General features: G+C 41.1%; 1 protein-coding gene across 5 annotated transcripts in view; it reads left to right on the top strand.

Moving 5' to 3' along the window:
• ADAMTSL1 (ADAMTS like 1) overlaps positions 1-26,076 on the top strand; it is a 703,248-nt gene that overhangs the window by 524,524 nt on the left and 152,648 nt on the right. For all 5 annotated transcript variants that reach the window (XR_007773162.1, XR_007773161.1, XR_007773160.1 and 2 more), the window contains 4 exons: positions 1,030-1,104; positions 3,044-3,201; positions 14,053-14,164; positions 22,302-22,440. Coding sequence is in view for 1 of the 5 variants with exons in the window: in XM_050944097.1 (XP_050800054.1) it covers positions 1,030-1,104; positions 3,044-3,201; positions 14,053-14,164; positions 22,302-22,440 (484 nt within the window). In the remaining 4 variants the exon portion in view is untranslated. The remainder of the gene's footprint in view (positions 1-1,029; positions 1,105-3,043; positions 3,202-14,052; positions 14,165-22,301; positions 22,441-26,076) is intronic.

The following is a 26,076-nucleotide window of genomic DNA, read 5'->3' as shown; positions in this document are numbered from 1 at the left end:
GAGGAGGAGGGAACAGCCTGAGGCTGCTACTGAGTGTAGCTGAGCACTCTCCTGTCTGCCTGGCTTAGCAGATGATTAGAAGGAAGGTGGGGAATCTGCTGCCTGGAGCCACAACACTCTCCCTTCCTGTACTTCTGCAGAGCACCAAGATGCTATTGAGATAGTTGGTTCTTTAGCATCATTGATCTAAGAGTAGCATGTAAACTGCAGGAGAGAACAGATTAGTGACTACTACCTTGGACTCATTAAGGGCGCAAACTAGCTTTCACCGTGGCAAAGCTCCCAGTGACTTCAATGGTGCAGGATCAGGCCCCAAGAGCCAGTTTTTGTTGCAGGTCTAATGGGCACGTGTACTACCATGGCTTTTTGTGGGTGGTATGGAAAGGAACGCACAATTATACCACCATAGTAGGGACATGCCTTAGTAGGGTGTGCTGTGAGACAGGAAGGCGTTACAGAGTTTAGCTGGGAGATCACGTGGCATGCTAAGGCATGTGGAAGGGAAAGGGTTTTGGGGGTTCAGCTGGGAGAGGATCATGTGGCATGTGAACAAACAGGGAGTTCTAGAGTTCAGTGTTTTAACTTTTTCCTTTGAACATTTGAATATTTTTATACTTCCCTAATTCAGCACAAATATATATGCCAAAATAATTTGGAAGAGTAAGATATGCTTTGTTTTAATTGGAGGCTGGGTGAAATAAAAAAGTGTCAGTCCCTCTTTAGACACTTGAGTAATAGTGAAGTATAAATAAAATCAGTAGGTCAGAATGTGAATGTCCCTTTAAGATGACTTCTGTTTTAAAAAAAAATTCCACTGACTGCAGAGATACTGAGGAGGTTAGAGGACAAGTTTCCCTGCTGCTGACCTTTGCCTTTTGTCAGGACTTGGGGGGGCAGTGGCAGCAGAAGAGTTATGGTACCAAAAGCTTGGCTTTTAATTTTCCCGTGAACAGCTCTTTCAGTGCTTGGTTGGAGATAGGAGGGTTTCCTTTGCTTACTGACTCAATGCATTTTTGCATTTCTCTGCAGCGGAAGATACTGTTGTTGCTGTTCCCTATGGAAGTAGGCACGTTCGTCTAGTGTTGAAAGGACCTGATCACTTTCGTAAGTAGAAAAAGCCAGTGTGGTGTTGCTTTATAAGAACCTTGGTATCCTCTGGTGTTTTATTTACAACAGGAATGTCTGGTTTCTTTCTCTCAAATCACTGATTTCAACATGGGACAGAATCCTGCCTTTGGGTGCTCTGGACAATCCCAGTGAAATCAGTGGACTTGCACATGCATCTGAGAGTAGAATGAGGCCAGAGGCTCAGAATCTTTCTGTCTCTCCACAATTTTTCAACCATTTCTGTGTATTCATCTTTTGGCTGACTCATTCGATGCCAAACTTCTGTTTAAAAAAAAAAGAAATCCCACTGACTGCAGTGATACAGAGAAGGTTAGAGAACAAGCTTCCCTGCTGCTGAGCTCTGTCATCAAACTGCTCATGGGTTTAGCACATGCTTCTGTTTGTATGCAAATCTCTTGCTCTTTTTATCTAGGATGAGAAGAATAAAAAGGATACACATGTGTAGAGCCAAATGTTGCAGTTAAGGAGTCACCCTGCCCCAGAGGGGATGAGCCCACTGACTAGACTAACCCTTTCATGATTGCAACATCTGCAGCTGTTGTGGCAGGAGCGGTAGAGGGGACGGTGGCCCTGCTTCCTCCCTGCACCTTTTGGAGTGCCATGTACCCCAGAGTGTGCAAGCAGAGAACATTCTCTGCACTCAGAACACAGCTTTGACCGGTCTGTGGGAAAGGACACAGGGCAGGGCAGTAAAGCTCTTTGCACTCTTCCCCTCTCTTTCATACCTATGCAGTAGCCAGCCACCTCCTGCCTCTTTTTCAGCAGTGGCACTGAAGATAGATCAAAATGGAAGTGAGCTGAATATGCTGCCCATGCATTTATAGAAGGAAATGCTGCAGTATTCTCTAACAATAGCCCCAAACACTCAGTGGTGTAACTGGTAAGATGTAGCATATGGGGCAATTACAAAATACTGTAGTGGTTTTTTTCCCGTAAGTGTGGATACAACTTTCTGACAGCATAGACCCCAGTAAGAGACAGCAAGCCATATGTCAACCTTAACAGAGCACTAGTAATAGCAGAGTTGAAATGCATAGGCAATCACGCCAAAGTGCTTGCATCCTGGTACAATGGAAAGGGTGTGTTTGGAAATCCCAGTATATGATCTGCTATTTGTGCTGAGACAGCAGTAGTTACTTAATAATCTTTTTATAGCTGTTTAGATTTAGAGCTGTGAATAATGACCAGCAAATTACAGGTTATAAACTAGAACAAAAAATACATAACTTTTTTTTAAAAGTTCAAGTCCTCTGAAATGCATAATTTTTAAGTGGGCCGTTGGGTTTTCCTGGCCTGCTCTAGTGTAGTTGTTGTTCCTTTCCCTGTAAATGACTTTCCCTCTTCCCTTGCTCCTGCCTTCTCTCCTAGCATACATGCTCATTCCCAACCTAGCAAACTTTTTCAATAGAATTAAACTGTGAGAGGAAATAAAGCTAGAATTAAGCCAAGAGAGGAAATTTTTAGAAGTAAGAGAGAAAAGGTCAATCCAGGATCTTTTTTTATTTTGGAATGAGATGTTGCCTCAGCAAAGATTTGAGACAGTGGGGCACAGATGAAGTCACTAGGTTGAGATTTGGATTTGGATCACTTGGCACAATGCCACTCATTCAAATTTGTCCTGACCAATCCCCCCCTCCACCCTTCCCCATCATGATGGAGGGGCATCCAGGCCAAACCTGAGTGGCTCTGTGACCCTTTGTACAAGGCTGCAACGCCAATCAGTTTTGCTCAGTTCCGATGGCAGCCACACAAATCTGGTGGTTGTCCCCTCACCCCCCGAGAGGCACTGAGTGCATATTGGTTAATTTGGGCCTGGTTTTCCCTTACTATTTATTACACTCCAGCCCCATGGTGGTATTATTTTGTCACTGTCACATTCTTGCCTCCTCTGGCTAGTCTTTTTTATGGTTATCAGATTTGGAAACCAAGACTCTACAAGGTGTGAAGGGTGAAAACAGCCTCAGCTCCACAGGCTCCTTCCTGGTGGACAATTCTAGCATCGACTTCCAGAAGTTTCCGGACAAGGAGATACTGAGAATATCTGGGCCTCTCAGTGCAGACTTCACAGTCAAGGTGAGGTGGCTCAAACATGGCTTTTTAAAAACAAAAACCCAAAGTGAAACCAGGTTGGTACAGCAGAAAAACCACAGGGATCTTTCCTAGACAGCATCCTTTGCCAGGAAATGTTTATATCTAGGGCTTAGAGAAGGCTATTTCCTGCACCCTCTCTGAATTTCTTTATAAATAGATTATAAAAGTTTCACTGGAAGCTCTTTGGGAAGGAGACTGAGTTTATGGAGAGGAACACACATGCCATGTGTGTCTTACACAGAAAAGATGGACTAATGGCAAGAGAGGGCAGATTACTTTCCTTGGATGCTGTCTAGTATAAACTGAAAGCCAAGCAGCTTACTTATTTTGTGACATGAAAAAAATAAAAAGACCGACGGCGCGAGTTTTCACTTCATTATGCTGTTTGTATACCAGTTTAGCCCCACTGAAAGTGTAAAATGGGTGTAACAGAGTAGAGAACTAGGCTCCAAGACCCCAAGGTAACCAGGATGGCTTTGGTCGAGAAGCCATTGTATTGTTTGGAGGTTCTGTTTTGTGTTGCACTGGCAATAAGAATCGAGTTGTTTCCTCCCATTAGTGCTTTTCTGTTCTTCCAGGTAATACAAAACACATTGCTGGAAGCAATGCACACATTCTGTAGGAAAAACGCGCACACAAAACTGAACATTTGGGGATTACAATAAAATAAAATCTTTTTTTCAGTAGGTCAGAGAAACCTGAAGGATTTCGTCCATAAAGCTGTAAAACTTGTACCATGTCCAGGACTCCATAAATTTTTCATCTGGGGACCTAGAGACAGAGGATGTTTGATTTAAGCTAATGCTGATGACCTTGTGGCAGCTGGAAGTATGAATTGGAAAATGTGATAGGTGATTGGATTGGAGCAGTGCACTAGAGTACTGTCCTCTGTCTCTCTCAGCATGGTAGCAGCCCCTAATCCAGTCCAGACCCCACAACCAAAAGTGTCTGGTGAACAAAGAGCCAAAGGAAAACAAGCTTAAGTTATATCTTCCTGGTCAAAGGCAGGAATAGTTTAAAGAGAGCAGTTCAACCCCCTAAATGTCACCAACTCAAAAGACTTCTCTCAATTTAAAATGTTTTATATATTTAAAAAAATCCTTTCCTGTTTTACAAATTACACCCTCACTTATAAAAGCCAAAATAACATTAGATTTAATTTACTTTTCATTATTTATTGGTGGTTGGGAATTTCATTCAGCTTCGATGATTGATTCAAATATAATAGCTGGAAGCAACATGGTCCAGGGCGCTGAACTGAGCATCAGAATTGCTGGATTGTGTTCCGGGCTCTGCTACTGCTCAGTTGTGTGGTTTTGGACAAGTCCCTTCACCTCTCCATGCCTCCATTTCCTCATCTGTAGAATGAAGATAATAAATCTTCCTTTCCTTTTATAAAGTGCTTTGAGACCCATGGATGAGAAATGCCATATAAGAGCTAAGTGGTGGTATTTGCAAATGCTTAGTTAGCTTCTACAGTCTGCTCCTGCTTGCCATTGACCTTAATAGAAATTTTGCCATTGATTTCAATGGAAGGTATCTTGTGTCTCTAGTCCATAATGCTTTCAGGTTTTCCCTAGCACCAGGCCGCTATGTATGGGCTCCAGTTGTACCAACATAAAGTTATGGCTTTGTTTTCTATTTATAATACACTCATTTGGAATTAAAAATAAATAAATGCAGGGAAACTTGTCTATTGGTCTTAAGTTATGTAAAGACTTATCTTCACAAAACCTGCTGGTAAATTTGTGGCCAAATTTGACTCAACAATGTCCCTGTGTTACAGTATGAAAAAGGGAATTGTTCCGTGCAGACTAAGAAACAAGATAAGGAGATATTTGATGAATGCTGATAAAGTACTTGGTGCTGCACAATACACAGAAAATTATGGAGGCACTTTAGCATATTTCTCATTAAGGTTGCATAGAAATTTGCATATAGGACCTGAACCAAAGCCCTTTGAAGTCAGTGGGAATCCTTCCAAGGATTTCACTGGGCTTTAGATCAGGCCCTTGAAGCAGGAATAAAATCCTTCTCACACTTCATTATTTAAATATGTAGACAATTTCAGTTGTTACTCACAGTAAATGTAAGAGCAGACTAGATGAACATGTATTTATCCAACAGTTATCCTCAAACACAACAAACCCTGCTCCATAATTCTTTGCTATTTAATTTGTCCTTTTTAAAAAATCTTTAGTTGCTAGATTTTCTCTTTATTAGACTTACCCTAAGACTAACTTTGCAGAAGGCAGAATATACAAATGCAGGCATCTCCACACCAAACCAGGCTTGCCCGCAACCTTTCCTGCCCACAAAAGCGCTGAGTGTTTTGCCTGCAATGTGTAGAGCTAATGTATCTCTGAAAAACCAATTAAAGGCCCTAGAGTCACAGCAGCCAGCTTTGCTCACAAAGGGGTGTCCTCTCTTGAGTGCCCTGACTTAGTTTCCTGGAAAAGCAATTCTTGTGCAAACAGAGCTAAGTGAAAATGTAGTAAAAAGGGCTCTAGTTCAGGGGCTTGCTATCTCTTGAAACACTCCTAGAATCTTTATTAGATTGGCTGAAAATGTTTTCATTTAGAAGAGTCAAGTTAGTAAACTTGTTATAATCCCAGGTATGCAAACATTTACTGTTAGGTACTGATTGCTCTGAATTGCAGGACGCAACTGCATGCAAATCCTACAGGAGTTGTACTGAAATAATTGTTTTGGTTTCTTTTACTTTGTAATAGTGAGTGGTAAATTTGAGTCCTTGTGGATAGGGGGAAACAGTAAATGTTGTATATCTTGACTTTAGTAAGGCTTTTGATACTGTCTTGCATGACCTTCTCATAAACAAACTAGGGAAATACAACCTAGATGGAGCTACTATAAGGTGGGTGCGTAACTGGTTGGAAAATAACTACTGTCTGGGAATGATCAGTGGTTCACAATCATGTTGGAAGGGCATAACCAGTGGGGTCCCACAGGGATCAGTTCTGGGTCCGGTTCTATTCAATATCTTCTTCAATGATTTAGATAATGGCATAGAGAGTACACTTAGAACTTTGCAGACAATACCAAGGTGGGAGGGGTTGCAAGTGCTTTGGAGGATAGGATTAAAATTAAAAATGATCTAGACAAACTGGAGAAATGGTCTGAAGTAAATAGGATGAAATTCAATAAGGACCCAGGCAAAGTGCTCCATTTAGGAATGAACAATCAGTTGCACACATACAAAATGGGAAATGACTGCCTTGGAAGGAGTACTGTGGAAAGGGATCTCAGGGGTCATAGTGGATCACAAGCTAAATATGAATCAACAGTGTAACGCTATTGCAAAAAAAGCAATCATCATTTGGGATGTATTAGCAGGAGTATTGTAATCAATACATGAGAAGTAATTCTTCTGCTCTACTCTGTGCTGATTAGGCCTTAACTGGAGTATTGTGTCCAGTTCTGGGTGCCATATTTGAGGAAAGATGTGGACAAATTGGAGAAAGTCCAGAGAAGAGTAACAAAAATGATTAAAGGTCTAGAAAACATGACCTATGAGGGAAGATTGAAAAAAATGGGTTTGTTTTGGAGAAGAGAAGACTGGGCGGGGGATAGGGGGGGACATGATAACCATTTTCAAGTATGTAAAAGGTTGTTACAAGAAGGAGGAAGAAAATTTGTTTTTCTTAACCTCTGAGGATAGGACAAGAAGCAATGGGCTTAAATTGCAGCAAGGGAGGTTTAGGTTGGACATTAGGAAAAACTTCCTGTCAGAGTGGTTAAGCACTGGAATAAATTGCCTAGGGAGGTGGTGGAATATCAATCATTAGAGATTTCTTAAGAGCGGGTTGAACAAACACCTATCAGGGATGGTCTAGATAATACTTAGTCCTGCCTTGAGTGCAGGGGACTGGACTAGATGACCTCTCGAGAGCCCTTCCAGTTCTATGATTCTATGAAGAAGAGAGAAGCCACTTGGGAGAGGGAGTTGAGCTACTGAGGTGTGGGGAATGGGCCTGGCAGGAGTCAAGCAAAATTAGGTGGGTGATAAGGGTGCATTCCCATGATGGTGATGCTGACATCCTGCTATCAATCACAGCTGTGGTAGGGTTACATGAATCTTCAGGGGTGCTGTCCCTCTGCACAGGGTTCTGAATATGTACTAATTGCCTTGTATAGAATATTACTGTGATGGGTTGGATCACAGAAACCCCCCTGGGATCTGCCAACTGATGTGCCAAGACTACCTCTGCTCCTGTTTTCCCTACAAGCTCAGGACTTCAGCACCCTGTCTTGCTGAACCAGACACTCCTGTTTGCTCCAGCACAGACCCAGGGTCTGAATTACTTGCCCCAAAGCTGCAGGCTGAAAACAGCTCACAGAAGTGTGCTTGTCTTTAGCACTCAGAAGCCCAACTCCCAGTTGGGTCTAGACCTAAATAAATCCATTTTACCTTGTATAAAGCTTATGCAGACTAAACTCATAAATTGTTCGCCCTCTATAACACTGATAGGGAGAGATGCACAGTTGTTTCCTCCTCCAGGTATTAATACATACTCTGAGTTAATTAATAAGCAAAAAGTGATTTTATTAAATACAGAAAGTAGGATTTAAGTGGTTCCAAGTAGTAACAGACAGAACAAGGTAAGTCACCAAGCAAAATAAAATAAAATGTGCAAATCTATGTCTAATCAAACTGAATACAGGTACTCTCACCCTCAGAGATGCTTCAGTAAGTTTTTTTCCTCAGACTGGACACCTTCCAGGCCTGGCACAATTCTTTCCCCTGGTACAGCTCTTGTTCCAGCTCAGGTGGTAGCTAGGAGATTCTTTATGATGGCTTTTTCTCTTTGTTCTGTTCCACCCCTCTATATATCTTTTGCATAAGGCGGGAATCCTTTGCCTCTCTCTGGGTTTCTACCCTCCTCTCCCCCCACTGGAAAAGCACCAGGTTAAAGATGGATTCCAGTTCATGTAACATGGTCATGTGTCACTGTAAAACCCCAAGCCTTCATTCCTCCCAGTCTGACTCACAGGAAGACTGGCTTGCAAACTGAGCCCCAATCAGTTGTCCTGGTTGATGGGAGCCATTAAGATTCCAAACCACCATTAGTGGCCCACACTTTGCATAATTACAATAGGCCCTCAGAGTTATATTTCATATTTCTAGTCCAAGATACAAGAGTGGTACATTTATAAAATAGGATAATCACACTCAGTAGACTATAAGCGTTGTAATGATACCGTACAAGAGACCTTTTGCATGAAGCATATTCCAGTTACATTATATTCACTCATTACCATATTTTTATAAAACCATATAGACTGCACAATGTCACAGTTACAACCAACTTAATGAACACTTGCTAATTAACTTTAGTAAAATGCCCTCAAAAATATTTGTTTTGCTTGTCTTCATGAAGTCCATAGTAACAAAAAAGGGCCTATTTCAGTAATGTAATTGGGGGAAGAAAAAACAAACAAAACTTCCCTGGCCTGCTTGATTTTTGTGTGTGTGTGTGTGATGTAGATTGTTCATTGCAGTGATTTGTTTCTCCCTCTTCCCCATTTCATTTCATTCCATTCCATTCCATTCATTTGCATGCTGGTTCATTCCTTGGGGACATTACTGAGAGTCAAGCAGTCACCTGAACCTGATAGCTTTTTATTTTAGACTTGGAGAAAGCTTAGGTTCAAAGACACTTTAAAGAGTCCATTTTAATAGTCGCCCCAGTGATCATGCTTGATCCCTTGTTCCTGGTGAGCAGAGGTTGACACCACTACAAAGATTTGTGCTTGGTCTCTGGTCAGTAAGGTGCCTCCTGTCTGTTTTTTGGTGATTCCTTTGGCTGATTAAGAAGTGACATTGACAGGCACCAGAGGGAGCTCTCCTCTGTCAGAAAGACAGCTGGCCCCACTCTGGGGACCTCTGAAACTAAGGGAAGTTGAGGGCAAAAATGGACTGGGAGAGCAATCCATGGGGCTCAAAGGCCATGCATTCATTCCTCCAAGGAAGGAAAAGGTATTAAAGGAATCAGCCTCTAATTCTGTTTTATACTATACAATTGAAAGCCTTCAGCATCTCTATTTATTAAGTCTGTTGTTCTTGTTGTTTTATTTTAAATGATGACCTTAAATTGTTTTTCCTGCATATACACATTAGGAACAGCAATTAGTCTCTTACACACCCTAGCTCTGCAATTGTAGATATAATTAGGAATATTAAAGAACTGTAACTCTAGAAAGGAAAGTTTTGTACTAAAGAGTCTTGCCATTTTTGTTTTTATTAACATTAAAAGGTCAAAATTACATATGCCAGATGTGGCTCACTCCCTACCCCCCCCCTTTATATATTACTTAATATAAGACTTTAATGTTCAGTTTGCCATTAAGAAATCAAACTTGATGGTTTGGGATTTGGCACTTTCAAAAGCATTTGTGATGATGATGCAGAAAAATCCTTCAGAACTTTTATGATAGGGATGGTGGTGACTGAGTTAGGTCATAACATGCCAGATCAAACTTGACTAGACAAAAGAGAGTGCAGAATGATGCAACCCCTGGTTTGGATTATACATAAAAAGAACACAAACGCACACATGCACACATACAAATTCCATAAAGTCTCTGGGCATTTTATTAGAATGCAGACATCCTTACTTGACCATATATCGTACACTGACAACTATCTGATGGGTAGGAAAGGATGAGTTGTTAATGCCTGCTGATTAAACAGCACAACTGCTGATGTAAACTTAGTACAGTCCTGGCAGTCAGATTACTGTGATCTATAACAGACATAAATAGATTGCAGAGGCACACATTGCAAAAACCAAATAGGGTTTTTTTTAATGATATGGGCAAATTTTGTTCTGATGACTCAAAGGACAGCTCAGCACTATGTAAAATAAAGCCTAAATATTTCAATTTGATGCTAGAGAAGGGCCATTTGAAAATTTAATTGTTCCAAAACACAGTTCATTTTGTGCTTCAAGTGTTAGGTTGTTTGTTGATTTTCATTCAGGATGCTGCAGTTTTTCCCAAATCAATATAGTATTTTATCAAAGTGCAGTTATTCATCAGGGAGCTAAACAGCCGGTGCCTTTGTACACACACATGTGCACCACTTTGATAAATGATTTACAAAAACAGTTTTAAAAAGCAGAGAAATATGGGGTAAGAATTGATTACAGGGGCCTCCCATCCTTTCTGCCTTAGAGAAAACAAATCAGTAGTGACTGTTTGTCAAAGAGGAAGTAACCAGTTGGTTCCCCCGGGGCAGATGTGAGCATATGCATTCTCCCAAATCTTCATAAAACTGGTGGTCTTCTGTTATGTTTTGTTCCTGAAAGATGCTAAGCACCTATCTGATGTGCTGAGCCTCCTTCCCCTGATTCCCACTGACTTCAATGGAAGTGAAGGGCAACCAGCTGGGATGCACAACCTACCTAACCCCAGAGCCAGCAGGTTTAAGCACAGTGTCAGTGTAACCTACGCACCTTCTGGGTGTGGTGTTCTATCCCATCTATTGGCACCGAGACCACTTAAAGAGAGAGCAATTAATGAGTCTGCTCTACAGCCTTAGATAACAGCCATGCTGTAGAGGCTCATGGACAAAGCTCCAGAGGTCCCACATTTGATCCCACGCACCGGCAACGAGGGTCTGTCGGTGTTACACTAGCAACCTAATTCTTTTACCATCTCAGCCACTTCTGGTCCTGATAGTGCTATGCACTTCTTCGGCATTGTATGCAGTTATTAAATGGGTATATACCATCTTGTCCATTTTGAAACTCAATGATATCCCTAGTACCACACAGCAAATCAACATCAGTTAGAGTTTCTTCTAATTATTATGTTAAAAGATAAACAAGACTTTGCCTCCTCTTCTCAGGATTGTGGCTACCACCAGTGGTAGGGCAGAGTCTAGGACAAGGACAGCTAGGCTACTGGAGATGGGACAGCTTCACAAGTTTCCCAGTCTTCCAGTTTGGACTGTATGGGTGGGAGTTGGCCCTATGCAACAATCTGAACTGTCTCCTGAAGCATTTGATATGCTACAGAGCCAGCATGTGTTACTTTCTGGGTCTCGCCTGGGTTAGACAACCACTGATATTTTCTGCTGGATCAACCCCTTAGTTTTAACAAATTGTCAAACAAAATTCAAAAGACGTGGTTGCTGCATGGAATCAGTATACACTGGTTTTCCTGTGCTTATAGTACTCGATAGAGAAAATAAACAGTGATTTGTCTGATTCTTTCACCTGACTTATTTAGTATCATTCAGTTCGCATCTGTAGCTCATTGCGATTCCTTTGTACCCATGTGGTTGTCATGGTTGTGTGGGTAACTTCCACCTAGCTCTGGAAAAGATCCGCATCTGCCTTTTCTCTCTGTCAGATCAGACAGACAATCACAGACATACAGGGATACTCTTTGGGGAGATGGGTTATTATGTCTTCCTGACTTTTGATGTGAAACCTCTTTTCCCCCCTTTTACTGAGCCCTGTGTAATCTGTCTTCTCATTTATCTCATTCCATCTAAGACCGCACAGCTGAGTGGATCTTTTTCGTTTAAGCATCATTGTTGATCTTGATTTTAAAGAGGAAAAGTAAATTCTCCCCAGTGAATTTTGTTTCTGTGTGTTCAAACCAGAGACCTTCTCTAATGGCTTCCAGCATGATACCGTACTAGTCCCAGGAGTGTGCTGGGCTCTTGTGAACTAAGAAAGGTCTTTCTGAAGAGTGTGATTAATGGACCATCCCAGCACAAGGAATTAGATATCCTGTTTCTGACATACAGAACTAAATGATATGAATCCATACAAGGGGCCTCTCATTTGCTGAGGAACCTGTATTGCTACAGCTGTATTTTTTCTGTTGGGAATTTACCTCAGTGTTTACTCTAATTAGAAGAGACCAGCATACTCTCAGTGGACCAGAACTCTTGTGGCCCCCAACATATCCTGCAGCATTTTCATTTTCTTCTTTCTCCCTTCATGCAGTTCAAGATTTGCTGTGATTTGTTATCATGTTTCTGTCCATCTATGGAGGGCAGGGGAGAAACCCGCAATACAGATTCTGCTGTTCAATTCAGCTTGATTTGTCATTTTTTTTTCATTCCTGTTTTTCTGTCTAGTCCTTTTCTCTTTGTCAGTGCCTCTTGATTTTTTGAGGGAGAAATAAAGACAGAGTTAAAAACAATTAGAGTCCCAAAGATTAAAATTGGGCAACTAGTTGACTATATGGAAAAAGAGAGAGAGAGTGAAACATTTAAAACTAGTCTGGATAAAGCACTAGAAAACTCACTTCAGGGAACAATCTTGCACTGGCAAGGGGAAGGACTAGGTGACCTAATAAGCCATCTCCATTTCTGACTTGTGGGTCAGATTCTCCACTGTGCTGTGTCCCCTTTGCACCATGGCACTGGTGCAGAACAGCCCTAGCAACACTGACTCGGTCAGACCTGTCAATAACTCCCAGACTAGGGAGATTCTCTAGTGGCGCAGCAGCTCCCATGCTATCCCCTTCCCAGCTGTCGGTGTAATAAGGAGCATCACTGGAGGAAAGGGTGTGGGACCAGGGCTTCCCTGTGCCCTACAGTCCCTCATTGTTGTCAACCCCGTGGGGTCATTATCAACCAGGCACTCTGCTTTATGCCAGGGGACCAGTCCTGCATACAGATCACCCAAGATGGGGAGAAGGAGCACAAGGAATGACTTTAGTACACATGCGCACACATTCCTCCTGAGTGTCAGCATATGCACCTTAGCCACCACCAAGAACCTGAGCCTGTAATTTAAAATACAATCAGATCCTAAGTAGGATTCTAAACTGTATGTGCAAATCCAAAATTTAATTAAATAAAAGGACTAGTTTATAATATATAACAGCACCACAGTAAAGAGAGAGAATATGAATGCGTTACAGATAGAATAAGAGATACTCCTGGCACAGTAAAGAATTACACCTGCCTGAAAGCTTTAGTTTGCTCTAGCTGAAGTATTTTACTTCCTTGTACATGTTAAAGTAACATTGATAGTTGCATGTTTCTTTTATGCGCATGTGTTTCTCTGTGGTACAATCTGCTGTCTGTCTATGCTACTACAGTGTCTAGCCTTTCATTGTCTTGAAGTCACTTCCCCTTTTAAGAGTGTAACCTTGGGTACGTCTTCACTACCGGCCGTATCAGCGAGTAGCAATCGATTTCTCTGGGATTGATATATCGCGTCTCATCTACATGCGTTATATTGATCCCCGAACGTGCTCCTGTCGACTCTGGAACTCCACTAACGCGAACGGTGGTAGTGGAGTCGACAGGGGGAGCCGCGGACGTCGATCCCACACAGTGAGGATGGTAGGTAACTCGATCTAAGATACTTGGAATTCAGCTATGCTATTCACGTAGCTGAAGTTGCATATCTTAGATCGATCCCCTCCCCTAGTGTAGACCAGCTCTTTCATTGGAGTGAAGCAGAGGAAAGGTGTGTTGTTTTAAATCGGTAAATGCCAGTGGATGATCTCCTGGTGGTGTGAAGTTCAGTCCAGGTCCTCTGTATGGTAGCTCTCCATAAATTTATTCAATAGCAATAACACTTCTGTTCCTTCATCATTACAGAACACAAGCTGTAAAGCACCATGGACCCAACTTGCTAACTGTTTGTGTGAGTGTAATTTCTGGCAATGGTTCAGTCTGAATCCCAAAAGGCAACATTCTGTTTGTGCCTCTCAGTTTTTAATTACAAAATGCCTCTGGTATTTCATGTAATGTATGGTATTTACAAGATCCTTACAGCAGAATGAGTGTTAGTGTCGCAAACCATGGCAGCTTTACCATTATCATTACATCTTTTTCAGGTTCGCTATGCTGGTGCTGCTGACAGCACGGTACAGTTTATCTTCTATCAGCCCATCATTCACCGATGGAGGGAAACTGATTTCTTTCCTTGTTCAGCATCTTGTGGAGGAGGTAATATATAGCGTGTGTGTGTGTGTGTGTGTGTGTGTGTGTGTGTGTGTGTGTGCGCGCGTGTATGAGAGACGGAGAGAGAGATCCCACCTACTAGATAGCTCAGACCTGCTCAGTTATTTGTGACTGGGGCCTTTTAGTGGCTAGTCTACAGAAAACTTGAGCACGAATACTACTGCAGGTAAGGGAGATTATTCTGTCACTTCAATGGTGGTAGCCTGTATTTTTGGATTAGAAGGTCCTAAATCCTATCGTTGCTGAAACCTTGAAGTCTATGTGGTCATAGTGAATGATGCAGCTATCAAATAATGGCCCAGATTCAGTGGTATAAACCTGGTGTGATGGCTACTGTTGTTAAATTGTAGTCAGTTGCTTGACCTCAATTTTCCTTGTTTTAAAATATACTCAAGATGCCAAATAACCAATGTCAGCCAGGTTTATTGCTCTAAGCCAATAATAATATAGTACAAGGGGAAAGGTTCTATACGATACCAGTCTCCGGGAAGCCGTCTTGTGCAGCACTGTTACATTATAGCATTATGTGCTTCCCAAGTTTCAAAGTTCAGCTGGTGTTATTCATATGATGATTTTACAAATTCTAAATCTCTTTACTAGGGCTGTCGATTAATCGCAGTTAACTAACACGATTAACTCAAAATTAATTGTGATTTAAAAAAATAATTGCAGTTTTAATCACCCTTTTGAGCAATAGAATACCAATTGAAATTTATTAAATGTTTTAGATGTTTTTCTACATTTTCAAATATAGGAATTTAAATTAAAACACAGAATACGAAGTGTACCAGTGCTTATTTTATATTATTATTTTTATTATAAATATTTGCATTGTAAAAATGACAAACAAAAGAAATAGTATTTTTCAATTCATCTCATATAAGTACTGTAGTGCAATCTCTTTATCATGAAAGTCTAATTTACAAATTAGATTTTTTTTTGCTACATAACTGTACTCAAAAACAAAACAATATAAAACTTTAGAGCCTACAAGTCCACTCAGTCTTACTACTTGTTCAGCCAATCATTGAGACAAACAAATTTGTTTACATTTGCAGGAGATAATGCTGCCAGCTTCTTATTTATAATGTCACCTGAAAGTCAAAACAGGCGTTCATATGGCACTTTTGTAGCCGACATTGCAAGGTATTTACGTGCCAGATATGCTAAACATTTGTATTCCCCTTCATGCTTCGGCTACCATTCCAGTGGACATGCTTCCATGCTGATGACGCTCCAATAAAAAAATAATGCTGTAATTAAATTTGTGGCTGAACTCCTTGAGGGAGAATTGTATGTCTCCTGCTCTGTTTTACCCACATTCTGCCATATATTTCATGTTATAGCAGTCTCGGATGATGACCCAGCACATGTTCTTCATTTTAAGAACATTTTCACTGTAGATTTGACAAAAGGCAAAGAAGGTACCAATGTGATATTTCTAAAGATAGCTCCAGCACTTGATCCAAGGTTTAAGAATGTGAGAAGGACGAAGTGTGGAGCATACTTTCACAAGTCTTAAAAGAGCAACACTCCGATGTGGAAACCACAGAACCCAAACCTCCAAAAAGGAAAATCAACCTTCTGCTGGTGGCATCTGACTCAGATGATGAAAATGGACAAGCATTGGTTCACACTGCTTTGGATCGTTATCGAGCAGAACCCATCATCAGCATGGATGCATGTCCTCTGGAATGGTGGTTGAAGCATGAAGGGACATATGAATCTTTAGCTCAGATGGCATGTAAATATCTTGTGATGGATATATCTTGCAACAACAGTGCCGTGCAAACGCCTTTTCTCACTTTCAGGTGACATTGTAAATAAGAAGTGGGCAGCATTATCTCCTGTAAATGTAAACAAACTTGTTTGTCTCACCGATTGGCTGAACAAGAAGTAGGACTGAGTGGACTTGTAGGCTCTAAAGTTTTACATTGTTTTATTTTGAGTGCAGTTTTTTTCATACATAAATCTACATTTGTAAGTTCAACTTTCATGATAAAGAGATTTCACTATAGTACGTATATTAGGTGAACTGAAAAATACCATTTTTTACAGTGCAAATATTTGTTATCCAAAATAAATATAAAGTGAGCACTGTACACTTTGTATTCTGTGTTGTCATTGAAATCAATTTGAAAATGTAGAAAACATCCAAAATATTTAAATAAATGGTATTCTATTATTATTTAACAGTGTGATTAATTTTTAATTGCTTGAGATTAATGCATGCAGCAATTTACAAATATTTCCTAAAGTCTAAACACATTCTTATAAACTTAACATCTATTTTAACAGTGCTAACATGCAGGTAAGTCAGACTAGTTTCCAGCTATGCATATGTCACTGTTCAGTGAGGCCTGGGGCCTTGGCATCAGCTGGCACCTGGTCTGCCAGTGTCCCAACTAGTACTGAAGGTATTTCCCTAGCTTGTACTAAGTCACAATGATGTGTCTTGATTTTTGACAAGTTTCCTGTCTTCTTATGCCAAATGCTCACTTCTGTAAATGCAAGGAGTTATGAGATATTTAGCATAAGTGAACAGGATTAAGTCAGTTTAGGTTATATCACTGTTACAGTATTTGTGCTTAATGTTATTGATACTCAATGCATACATACATACATGGTGTGCATAATACATATTATAAAGTAGTTAACAGCTCCAGTCTTCCCTTGCTGATGGCCTCGGGATGTGACTAAGGAAAACAAAGCATAGCCAGGGACTTCCTTTTCATGCTGATCTGTGGCTGCTCTGTTGGGCCCCTTAGAGCTATTACTCCTGGAACCAGTGTGCCATTCAGCAGCCCCAGAATCTTGGGAGTGCAAAGGTCTTCTTTACTCTCCCCTTCCAGAGCTGTACTATGCACGCCTCAGCCAGGGCTGACAATATGGGCCTTTGTATGCAAGCCGTCGTAACAATTAGTTTATCTTTCTTCTTTTGGGCTCTTGAGTTTGTATTTGACAGTGTTTGGAAACTGACTTTCCTTTGCCTTCTAACCCTCCTGATGAAGGCAGAAAAATCCATGTTCCTGGCAAAATGCTCTCCAGATTCCTGACTCTGGAACAACTGAAGAAGAGGCTGTCAACAGAATCATTCCAGGCTTTTGCCTAGTGCATCCCAGGCCAGGGATCTGGGGAAGTTAGACTATTCTGTGTTGATTCTCTTAATCAGTGCACACGTGATCAGTTATGTAGCTTGATATTAAGCCTCAGGGCTTTAATTCAGGGAGTTCCCAGTAACCTGCTTATGCCTGGTCCAGTCTTTTCCCAATTTGAAGACCAACAATGAAAACAAAAACCATAAGAGAAGCTGTCTTGTCAACACGTGATACTATGCAGCAATGTCATCATGACACCAGTAATACATATAGTGACATCAGATTGGAAAATCTTGCAGCTTTACTGCTTTTGTGTTCTTCTCATAGTTTCTACACTGCATTTGTGCAAAACTAATTTACAAAGTTGATTGTCACAACTGTTTATAATTAGAAACCAAAAGGTATAAATCCTTGCTGGCCAATCTGTCAAACAGCTTTGATGACAGCCCCTTTTCTAGGGAGGACAAGAATTCCACAAAGGAGAGGGTGTCACCACAGCTGCTGCTGCTGCTATAAAAGAATGAGGAGGATGGATGAGGCAAAGGAGGGCAGGGGAAAGGTTCACCCAGGATGAAAAGATGGACACTTAACTGCAACTTAGATGCTTGGAGAGTGGGTCCACAATCAGGTCCCATGGTATATGATATTGGCATTGGGCCCCGGTGCAGTACCTCTAGACACAGATCTTCTCCTGCCTGGGTGAGAGGGAAGGAGGTTATCTGTGGCAGTGACTCTCTTCCTTCAGCTACTACAGAAAAAGAGGGCTGAGGGGATCCACAGCATCCCAAGCCCAAAGGGGAATCCACCCAAGAATTATTGGTGCTCTAGTTTTTGCTGAATCAATACCCCATTGGTGATTTCATTGAGGGAGCTCCAGGGGCAGGTTCTGACAGAAACCAGGGGAGAACTGCAGGGCTTTAGGAGGGTGTATGAAGGCAGAGGGTCTCAGGATGGATAGTCTGGGCCACTGTTGCATTCCTTGGGAACTTGGGGACATATAACCCTCTGCTGCTTCCACGGGGGGGGATGTGTGTGGCAACCTTCTCCTCCTTCTCTGCTTAAAACTTCAGGTGAAACTGCAACACAGTTCCTGGCCCTATATGGGTTTTTCCCTTGATCTTGCTCTATTTTATTACCTTTAACCATATTTAAGTGCAGTAGACAAAGAAGTTTCCATTGCAATTTTGGAAATTCTTGGAATTTTATTTTAAAGGATATATAGTTGTAGCCTTTTATAATATTGATAGGTTGGTATTACCAGTGATATCTTAAACCACAGTGACGGGTGCCAAAGGTTCACATTCCCTAATGGCTACATTATCAGAATGAGCAAGGTGAGACTCACCAAGAACAGTATCAATGACCTCATCAACATACACAAGTTATCAATTTTCCCTTTATTGCAAATCTTCTTATGCAGATAATCAGTGCTAATGCCAGTTATAGGTATGTGAATCAAGATGGAGAGTAACTATAACATGTCCATTATGATGGTCTCCCATCTTTAAGAAGGATGAATTCAAACTGGAACAGGTACAGAGAAGGGCTACTGGGATGATCCAAGGAATGGAAAACCTGTCTTATGAAAGGAGACTCAAAGAGCTTGGCTTGTTTAGCTTAACCAAAAGAAGGCTGAGGGGAGATATGATTGCTCTCTATAAATATATCAGAGGGATAAATACCAGGGAGGGAGAGGAATTATTTAAGCTCAGTACCAATGTGGGCACAAGAACAAATGGATATAAACTGGCCATCAGGAAGTTTAGACTTGAAATTAGATGAAGGCTTCTAACCATCAGAGGAATGAAGTTCTGGAACAGCCTTCCAAGGGGAGCAGTGGATGCAAAAGACATATCTGACTTCAAGACTAAGCTTGATAAGTTTATGGAGGAGATGGTATGATGGGATAGCCTGATTCTGGCAATTAATTGATCTTTGACTATTAGCAGTAAATATGCCCAATGGCCTGTGATGGGACACTAGATAGGATGGGATCAGAGTTAATGCAGATAATTCTTCCTTGGGTGTCTGGCTGGTGAGTCTTGCCAACATGCTCATGGTCTAGCTGATCGCCATATTTGGGATCAGGAAGGAATTTTCCTCCCGGGCTGATTGGCAGAGGCCCTGGGGAGTTTTCACCTTCCTCTGCAGCATGGGGCATGGGTCACTTGCTGGAGGATTCTCTGCACCTTGAAGTCTTTAAAGCACAATTTGAGGACTTCAATAGCTCAGACATAGGTCAGGGATTTGTTATAGGAGTGGGTGAGTGAGTTTCTGTGGCCTGTGTTGTGCAGGAGGTCAGACTAGAAGATTATAATGGTCCCTTCTGACCTTAGTCTGAATCTATTATTAATGTTTACATATTCACATCCCCAAGGGTACTATAGAAATGGGTGGATCTCTCAACAGGTGATCATCTGTGGTGCATCTCTTGATGGGTTCTTCTTCCCTTATTCATGCCAGGGAACCCCTTTTATCCTGAGTTACACTCACGCTCGTAACCCTTATGAATAAATGTTGGGATGCTCCACTTTGCAGAGGCCATCTTCTTAATTCCCCTTATCTTCATTAACATTTAAATCAATAAGTCCCCATTGTAACTTGCAGTCAATGCAGAATTTCCCATCATGTTACAACTGGGCATCTTGTGATAGTGATGGGCATATTGTGGCATATTTTCCCATCACCCATTATCACATCTGTTACAATAATCTTAAAACTTTATTGTTACAAGGTTGCCCTTGGGTCAGCTAGTTGTCAACTTCTTTCAGACCTAAGGCCTGATATGGCTAAACTGAAATTTGGCAGGCCTCAGGCCTGTAGGTCTTGCTTTACTGCCTTATTTCTTATATACCTAACAAACTCTTACCAATAATACATCCTTATCAATCCTATGCCTCTATAATACTACCCTACATATTCCTATACTCATGCCTACAAATTTAATCTATTCATCACACACTGATTACATATGGGTTAATTACAACAATAGATAACACAATTCAATGAATATATAAGATAATTAGATATGCAGTCAAATCAAAAGGAACTCAGTGAAAAGAAAATATGCAAATTCCCTGAAGTACCAGTACAGTGCTGGCCACATACAGTGTTATTTATTGGGTTGTTAGAGTCTGAGGTAAACATTTCAAAAGCATCAAAGTACCATTTTCAAACGTGACTTTGGCACTTAGGAGTCCCATTTTCGAAGTACCTATATCACTTTTGTAAATGGGATTTAGGGTCCCAAGTCACACAGGTATTTCTGAAAATTTTACCCCGATCCAAACCCACTGAAAGACTGCCTTTGACATCAGTACATTTTGGATCTGTTTGTTAGTCATGCCTCTGCTGCAGTTTATTAAGTACTGTATTGGTAAATCTTTGGCCCGTGTAAAATTTCTTAAAATGAAACTAAGAATACAGTCTTGACTGCCTTCATATTTTAAATAATAATTACACGTGAAGTACTGAGCCTTCAAAGTTCTGGCCTGCACATTCATAGTAGCTTTAAATGTAATAAAAATTGTTTACTACACATACATTTAGCTGCTGCATGCGTTTCAACACTTGCGTGGTCGATTTCTCCTCCTTCTTTCTTATTTTTTTAACTATTTTTTTTAGTTGAAAATAAAACAACAAAATTACATGATCATGAAGTGAGCCTGGCAGCATTACAGTTACAAAAGAAGAGAAGGTTCGAGTGCAGACTGAAATGCTAGGAATGACATGGGATAGCTTACTAACTAAAACTGTGTATCTACTGTTGTTCATGTAAATATCTCCAATGGCTGGTGATGGGACACTAGATGGGAGGACTCCGAGTTACTGCTTGTCCATGTGCTCAGGATTTAGCTGATCGCCATATTTGGGGTTGGGAAGGAATTTTCCCCTGGGTCAGATTGGCAGAGACCCTGGGGTTTTTCACCTTCCTCTGCAGCATGAGGCACAGGTCACTGGAAGATTTAAACTAGTGTAAATGGTCAATTCTCTGCAGTTTCAAGTCTTTAAATCCTGGTTTGAGGACTTCAGTAACTCAGTCAGAGGTTAGGGGTCTATTACAGGAGTGGGAGGGCGAGGTTCTGTGGCCTGCAATTTGCAGGAAGTCAGATGATCATGATGCTCCTATCTGACCGTAAAGTCTATAATTTAAATGGCCACTGAGGTGCACAGTTATCATTTAAACGTCCATTTGCACATGCAGTTTAGGCATAAGCTTTTGAAAACTGGGCTTTCTTGCCTTAATGCAGATCTCACTTATACTGTTTTTACACCAACACAAATGAAATACATTTTACACCAGCATAACACCATTAACAGGGAATATTGTCTTGCGACTGTTACTCAAGGGATCTGGGTTCCATTCCTGACTCTGCCACAAACTCACAGCGGGACCTTGGGCTCTTGGGAGCAGCAGCCCCATGTTCTGCTTCTTTCACTGCTGTGGTGCCCAGGAGAGCCCTGCGGATACCGATTTATATCCATGGATATCTGCATCCGCAGGTATAAATTTGTATCTGCGCAGAGCTCTACAAATAATAGTGCATGTAAGAGATGAATCAGCCCTTTAGTCTTTAATGTATATGCTTTTATAATACAATAATATGAACTGTGAAGCATGACTACTTACCTTTGCAGTGCTAACTGAATTATAGTGCTCCTGTGGCTCTAAAGTAAAATAAATAAATAAAAGTTAAGAAGTAATTTCAGTAGGGTAGGCATTTTTGTGAGTCAAAGTATGTGTGTGTGTTTGTAGATCTGTTTATAAACATTGATCCTATCTATATTTAATAGATTTAATGTGTAATGTAAGGGGGCAAATCTGTTTTATGAAAGTTTGAGGGGACACCTAATCTTTTTGTAAAATAAGTGTGTTAAATCTGGGGTTAGACTTTTGTTACATTGAGGGGGGCCGTCATTTTGGATAATGTTGTACAAAACCAGGGTTTACTTGTATTTAATACGGATATAGAGAAAGAAATTGAGCTCAAATGCTCTGTCTTTTGACTCTTTGAATGTCACAGGTTACCAGCTGACATCTGCTGAGTGTTATGATCTGAGAAGCAGCCGGGTGGTAGCTGATCAATACTGTCACTACTACCCTGAAAATATTAAGCCCAAGCCAAAACTTCAGGAGTGCAACTTGGACCCTTGTCCTGCCAGGTCGGTCATCTCTATTATTAGAAGAGACCAGGCTTTACTTGAACAAAACCAAATATCTATTTATTCCTTTTCCTGTTTGTTTGTTGACCTACAGAATATCTCCACTTTTTTCGCTGGGCAGTGTGTACTGGGTAAAGTAAAATTGGCATGTTTATCACATGTACAGTACAGAGAACAGTTTTAGGGATGGTTGTTTCTTTCCTCCAGATTACTTTCTGCCTCATTGTATATTGTAAAGTGTAGGAAAACAAACTACCCAGGATAATATCCTATGATAATGACATGTCATTAAAAGTGTTAAGATAATAACAAATCCTGAAGGGGAAAACATGTGGTTAGCAATGGATAGATCTTGGTTTTATAAGCATTCAATTTCGCCTTTGAAAAAGGACTGCTTGCCACAACAGCAGCTTGTGAAAATTTAGTGCAGGAATGTAGTCTAATCATCAACATCCTCTGACCTTTCACCAAAAGCAAAAGAACCCTTCCCTGTCCCCTGCTAAGAACCCCTTCCCATAGAACTAATTGCAGAAACAGGAGATGCACAAAATCAGGGCATCCACCAGCTTATTAGAGCTCTCTGATCCATTTAAAATTCAACACTTAGGGGTCACTTAGGGGTCAGTCCTGTGAGGTACTGAGCACCCTGAACTCAGTGAAAATTGAGGGTGCTCAGCACCCTGAATGGTGGGGCTGTAACTGTTCACAAATCATGTATTACATACATCTTCTAAACATCTGTGTCCCAATTCATGGCTCTGCCAGAAGTGTTCCCAACATAGCTTAGAAGTTAAGGGTGCAAATATGCTTTAAAGACACCTATTTTCTCGCTTTACCGTGGGGTTGCTCAGTGCCAAGCTCAAACCACACTCAAATTAAAGCAGCCTCAATGGCTTCCTGTGGCCCCGCTGCACATGCACCCTCTGATATGCCAGGGTGTAAGGACGCTTCCAGCTCCCTTCCCAGCACCAGCTGCAGGGAGGAGGAGGATGGTCTGGAGCCATTATGGTTTCTCTGCACCACCCAAGGACCCTTCAGTGGTGGGTGGTGTTCCTCTAACCAGGTAAACTGGCTTTTGGCTAGCTTTGCACCAGCAGAGGAGCACAAAGTTGATCTGACATTAGGTAACTCTGCCCCTTGAGCCCTTTAAAAAATGACATAGAGCCATTGGTATAGTCACAACTGGGAAAACCCTCAAGCTCCTACAGTCATGGAGACAGGTAATGTTACACACTTGACAGAAAACCTGAAGTACATTTGCTCTTACTCTTATAAATACACCTTGTAGAATCTTTCAAAAAGACTGAGGGGAACAAAACCCACTGAGATACGATTAATGATGTGACACAGATTGGTATAAAAGCAGGAAATACAAAGTTAAAGATGACATCAGGAGGATTGCAGGTGATTTAAGTCAAGGTAGAATTTGGTCTCAACCTTCCTTAAATTGCACTGCTCTTGTGATGAGAACGGAGTATGCAATGGGAGATGATGGACTTGATATTCCTGGCTTTCGTGTGTTTCTGTCACCCCCTAACACACAGCGCTGGCTCTCAGTTGGTATTACTGTGAGCTCTGTGTGCATCTAATTTACAGCCAGAATTTAGCTCAGTGTCTCAACCCCAATAAGGGGTTATATTTAGTTAGGCATGCATTAGTGGCAAAGGGAAATGAGCTGGGAAGCTGGAGAAAGTTGTAGTACTGCAATCTCTCACTATTCCCTTGGTGATTCTTATAGATCCAGGAATAGAATACAATGCCCAAAACTTTAGTACAAGAAGCAGCATTATCTTGGAAAAAAAAAATGAAAGATTAGAAAATAGCATAATATTGATGAATGCAGCCAAATTGAGAATAGGTTATGGCACAAACTTCCAGAGAAGATTAGGCCAATCCAAAGGCTGGTCATCTTTAGGAAACACTGCAAAACCTTCTCTTTGACAAAGCCCAATGACGCCCACTGTCAACACACTCTTCTACTTGCCTTCTTCGCCCCCAATCAAAATAAACAAAAACCAACCATCAAAATAACTGACAAATCAAAAAAACATAACTATGCTCCAAACAGAGGTTTCATACCCCCGAAAGGGAAAAGAACCAGAGATTCCATGAAGTCCACCAAGGACTTTGCTGTGCCTGTTGATTTTTACATAGAAGATGCTCAGATACTACAGCAATGAGCAGCAGTATAAAACCCTCAATATATTAGATAAAGGAAGACATACTGAAATTGCTGGATCCGTTTCTCCCCCTCCCTGCCTTCCTCCCTCCCTCCCAGGGATTCAGTGTTCTCTTGTCCTTGTACATTTTGTACAGGTTTTGCTCTCTGTGGTTTTTCCACTGAAACAATTAGAATATTTGGGGGAAGAGGGAAGGAGGAGGTGCGGGGGTGATTTTTCCCAATACAAATTTCCCAGTGAGTACAGACTGACCGTGGTCAAGTATTAGATCTAAAATATTTCAGAAAGCCTGACTATGGAAAAACAGCAGGCTGTAATAGAAATCAAGTATTGTGAGTAGGTCTACGCTCTGAGTTAGGGATGTGATTTCTGCACTCAAGGAAACCTGTTCAGGCTAGTTCTCATAGAGCTTGTGGGCCAAAGAAAAAATGTAGCCACAGCTTGCTGCCCCCAATATGTACCTAGTGTCTCCAGTGGACATGTACTCATGTTGGCTAGCCCCGCCCATCGCTTGCACCACCATGGCTACGCTTGATTATTTTATCAGGCTAGCTTTATTCAAGCTCGTGTTGGTATGTTTATGTGAGCTCGGACTCATCCCACTGGCTCGAAGGGAAGCGTGAGCAGCGCCTACTTTAATGCGATGATTTTGAGAAACTGTTACCTGACCTGGTTTTTGTTATTTTTTTTTAAAAAATCAGTTCTGGATCACACATGTCTTTTTCTCTCTGGCATTTACCCCAAGGCTTTTTTTTTTTTAAATCATCTGAAATTGCACATGCTCAAATGTTAAGGCAGGTGGCTGCAAGGTACGTGGGAGGAAAGAGAGAGAAAAGCTTTCGGGCAGATGTCAGGAAGTAATTTTTGTTTTGTTCAAGGCACGTAACTAGGTAGAGCTGTTGACATAAAGACCCTGAGGAGGAGAGTCATTTAGAAACAAAGCTATGCTGTCCTAATGTACAGGGAGTACCAGAAATGACTCAGCCTAATGGAAGTGTCTCCACAGAATGCCAAGTTGCTGACAACCATGACTTTCTGGAGAACACACAGAATCAGTAACTCAGACTCAGAATCAAGGACAGTCTCTGATAAGAAGATAAGAAGATTCAGAAAACTATAGAAAATAAGAATGGTCTTTTGGTTAAAGCATAGGCTTGGGGGGATCAGGATTTCTGGGTTCTAGTCTCTACCATGAATTCACTATATGAGTAGCTAAAAAACACACAATCTCTGTGACTCAATTTCCAAAGCTGCAAAAATGGGATAATAATTCTTCCCTATCTCATGTGGTTGCTGCGAGGCTTAATTCACTAATGTTTGCCAGGTGCTCATATACTGTGGTGATAAGTGCCATAGAAAAGCTGATAAATGTAAGTGGTTTTGAAAAAAGAAATGAAGTGGCTTTACTGTAATGGAGTTTATATCTGAATTCAGACTGAGAGGAAGGACAACATTG

The sequence above is a fragment of the Gopherus flavomarginatus genome, chromosome 3 (genome assembly GCF_025201925.1).
Source record: "Gopherus flavomarginatus isolate rGopFla2 chromosome 3, rGopFla2.mat.asm, whole genome shotgun sequence".
Taxonomy (NCBI): domain Eukaryota; kingdom Metazoa; phylum Chordata; order Testudines; family Testudinidae; genus Gopherus; species Gopherus flavomarginatus.
This window is presented reverse-complemented; position numbering and strand designations above follow the sequence as displayed.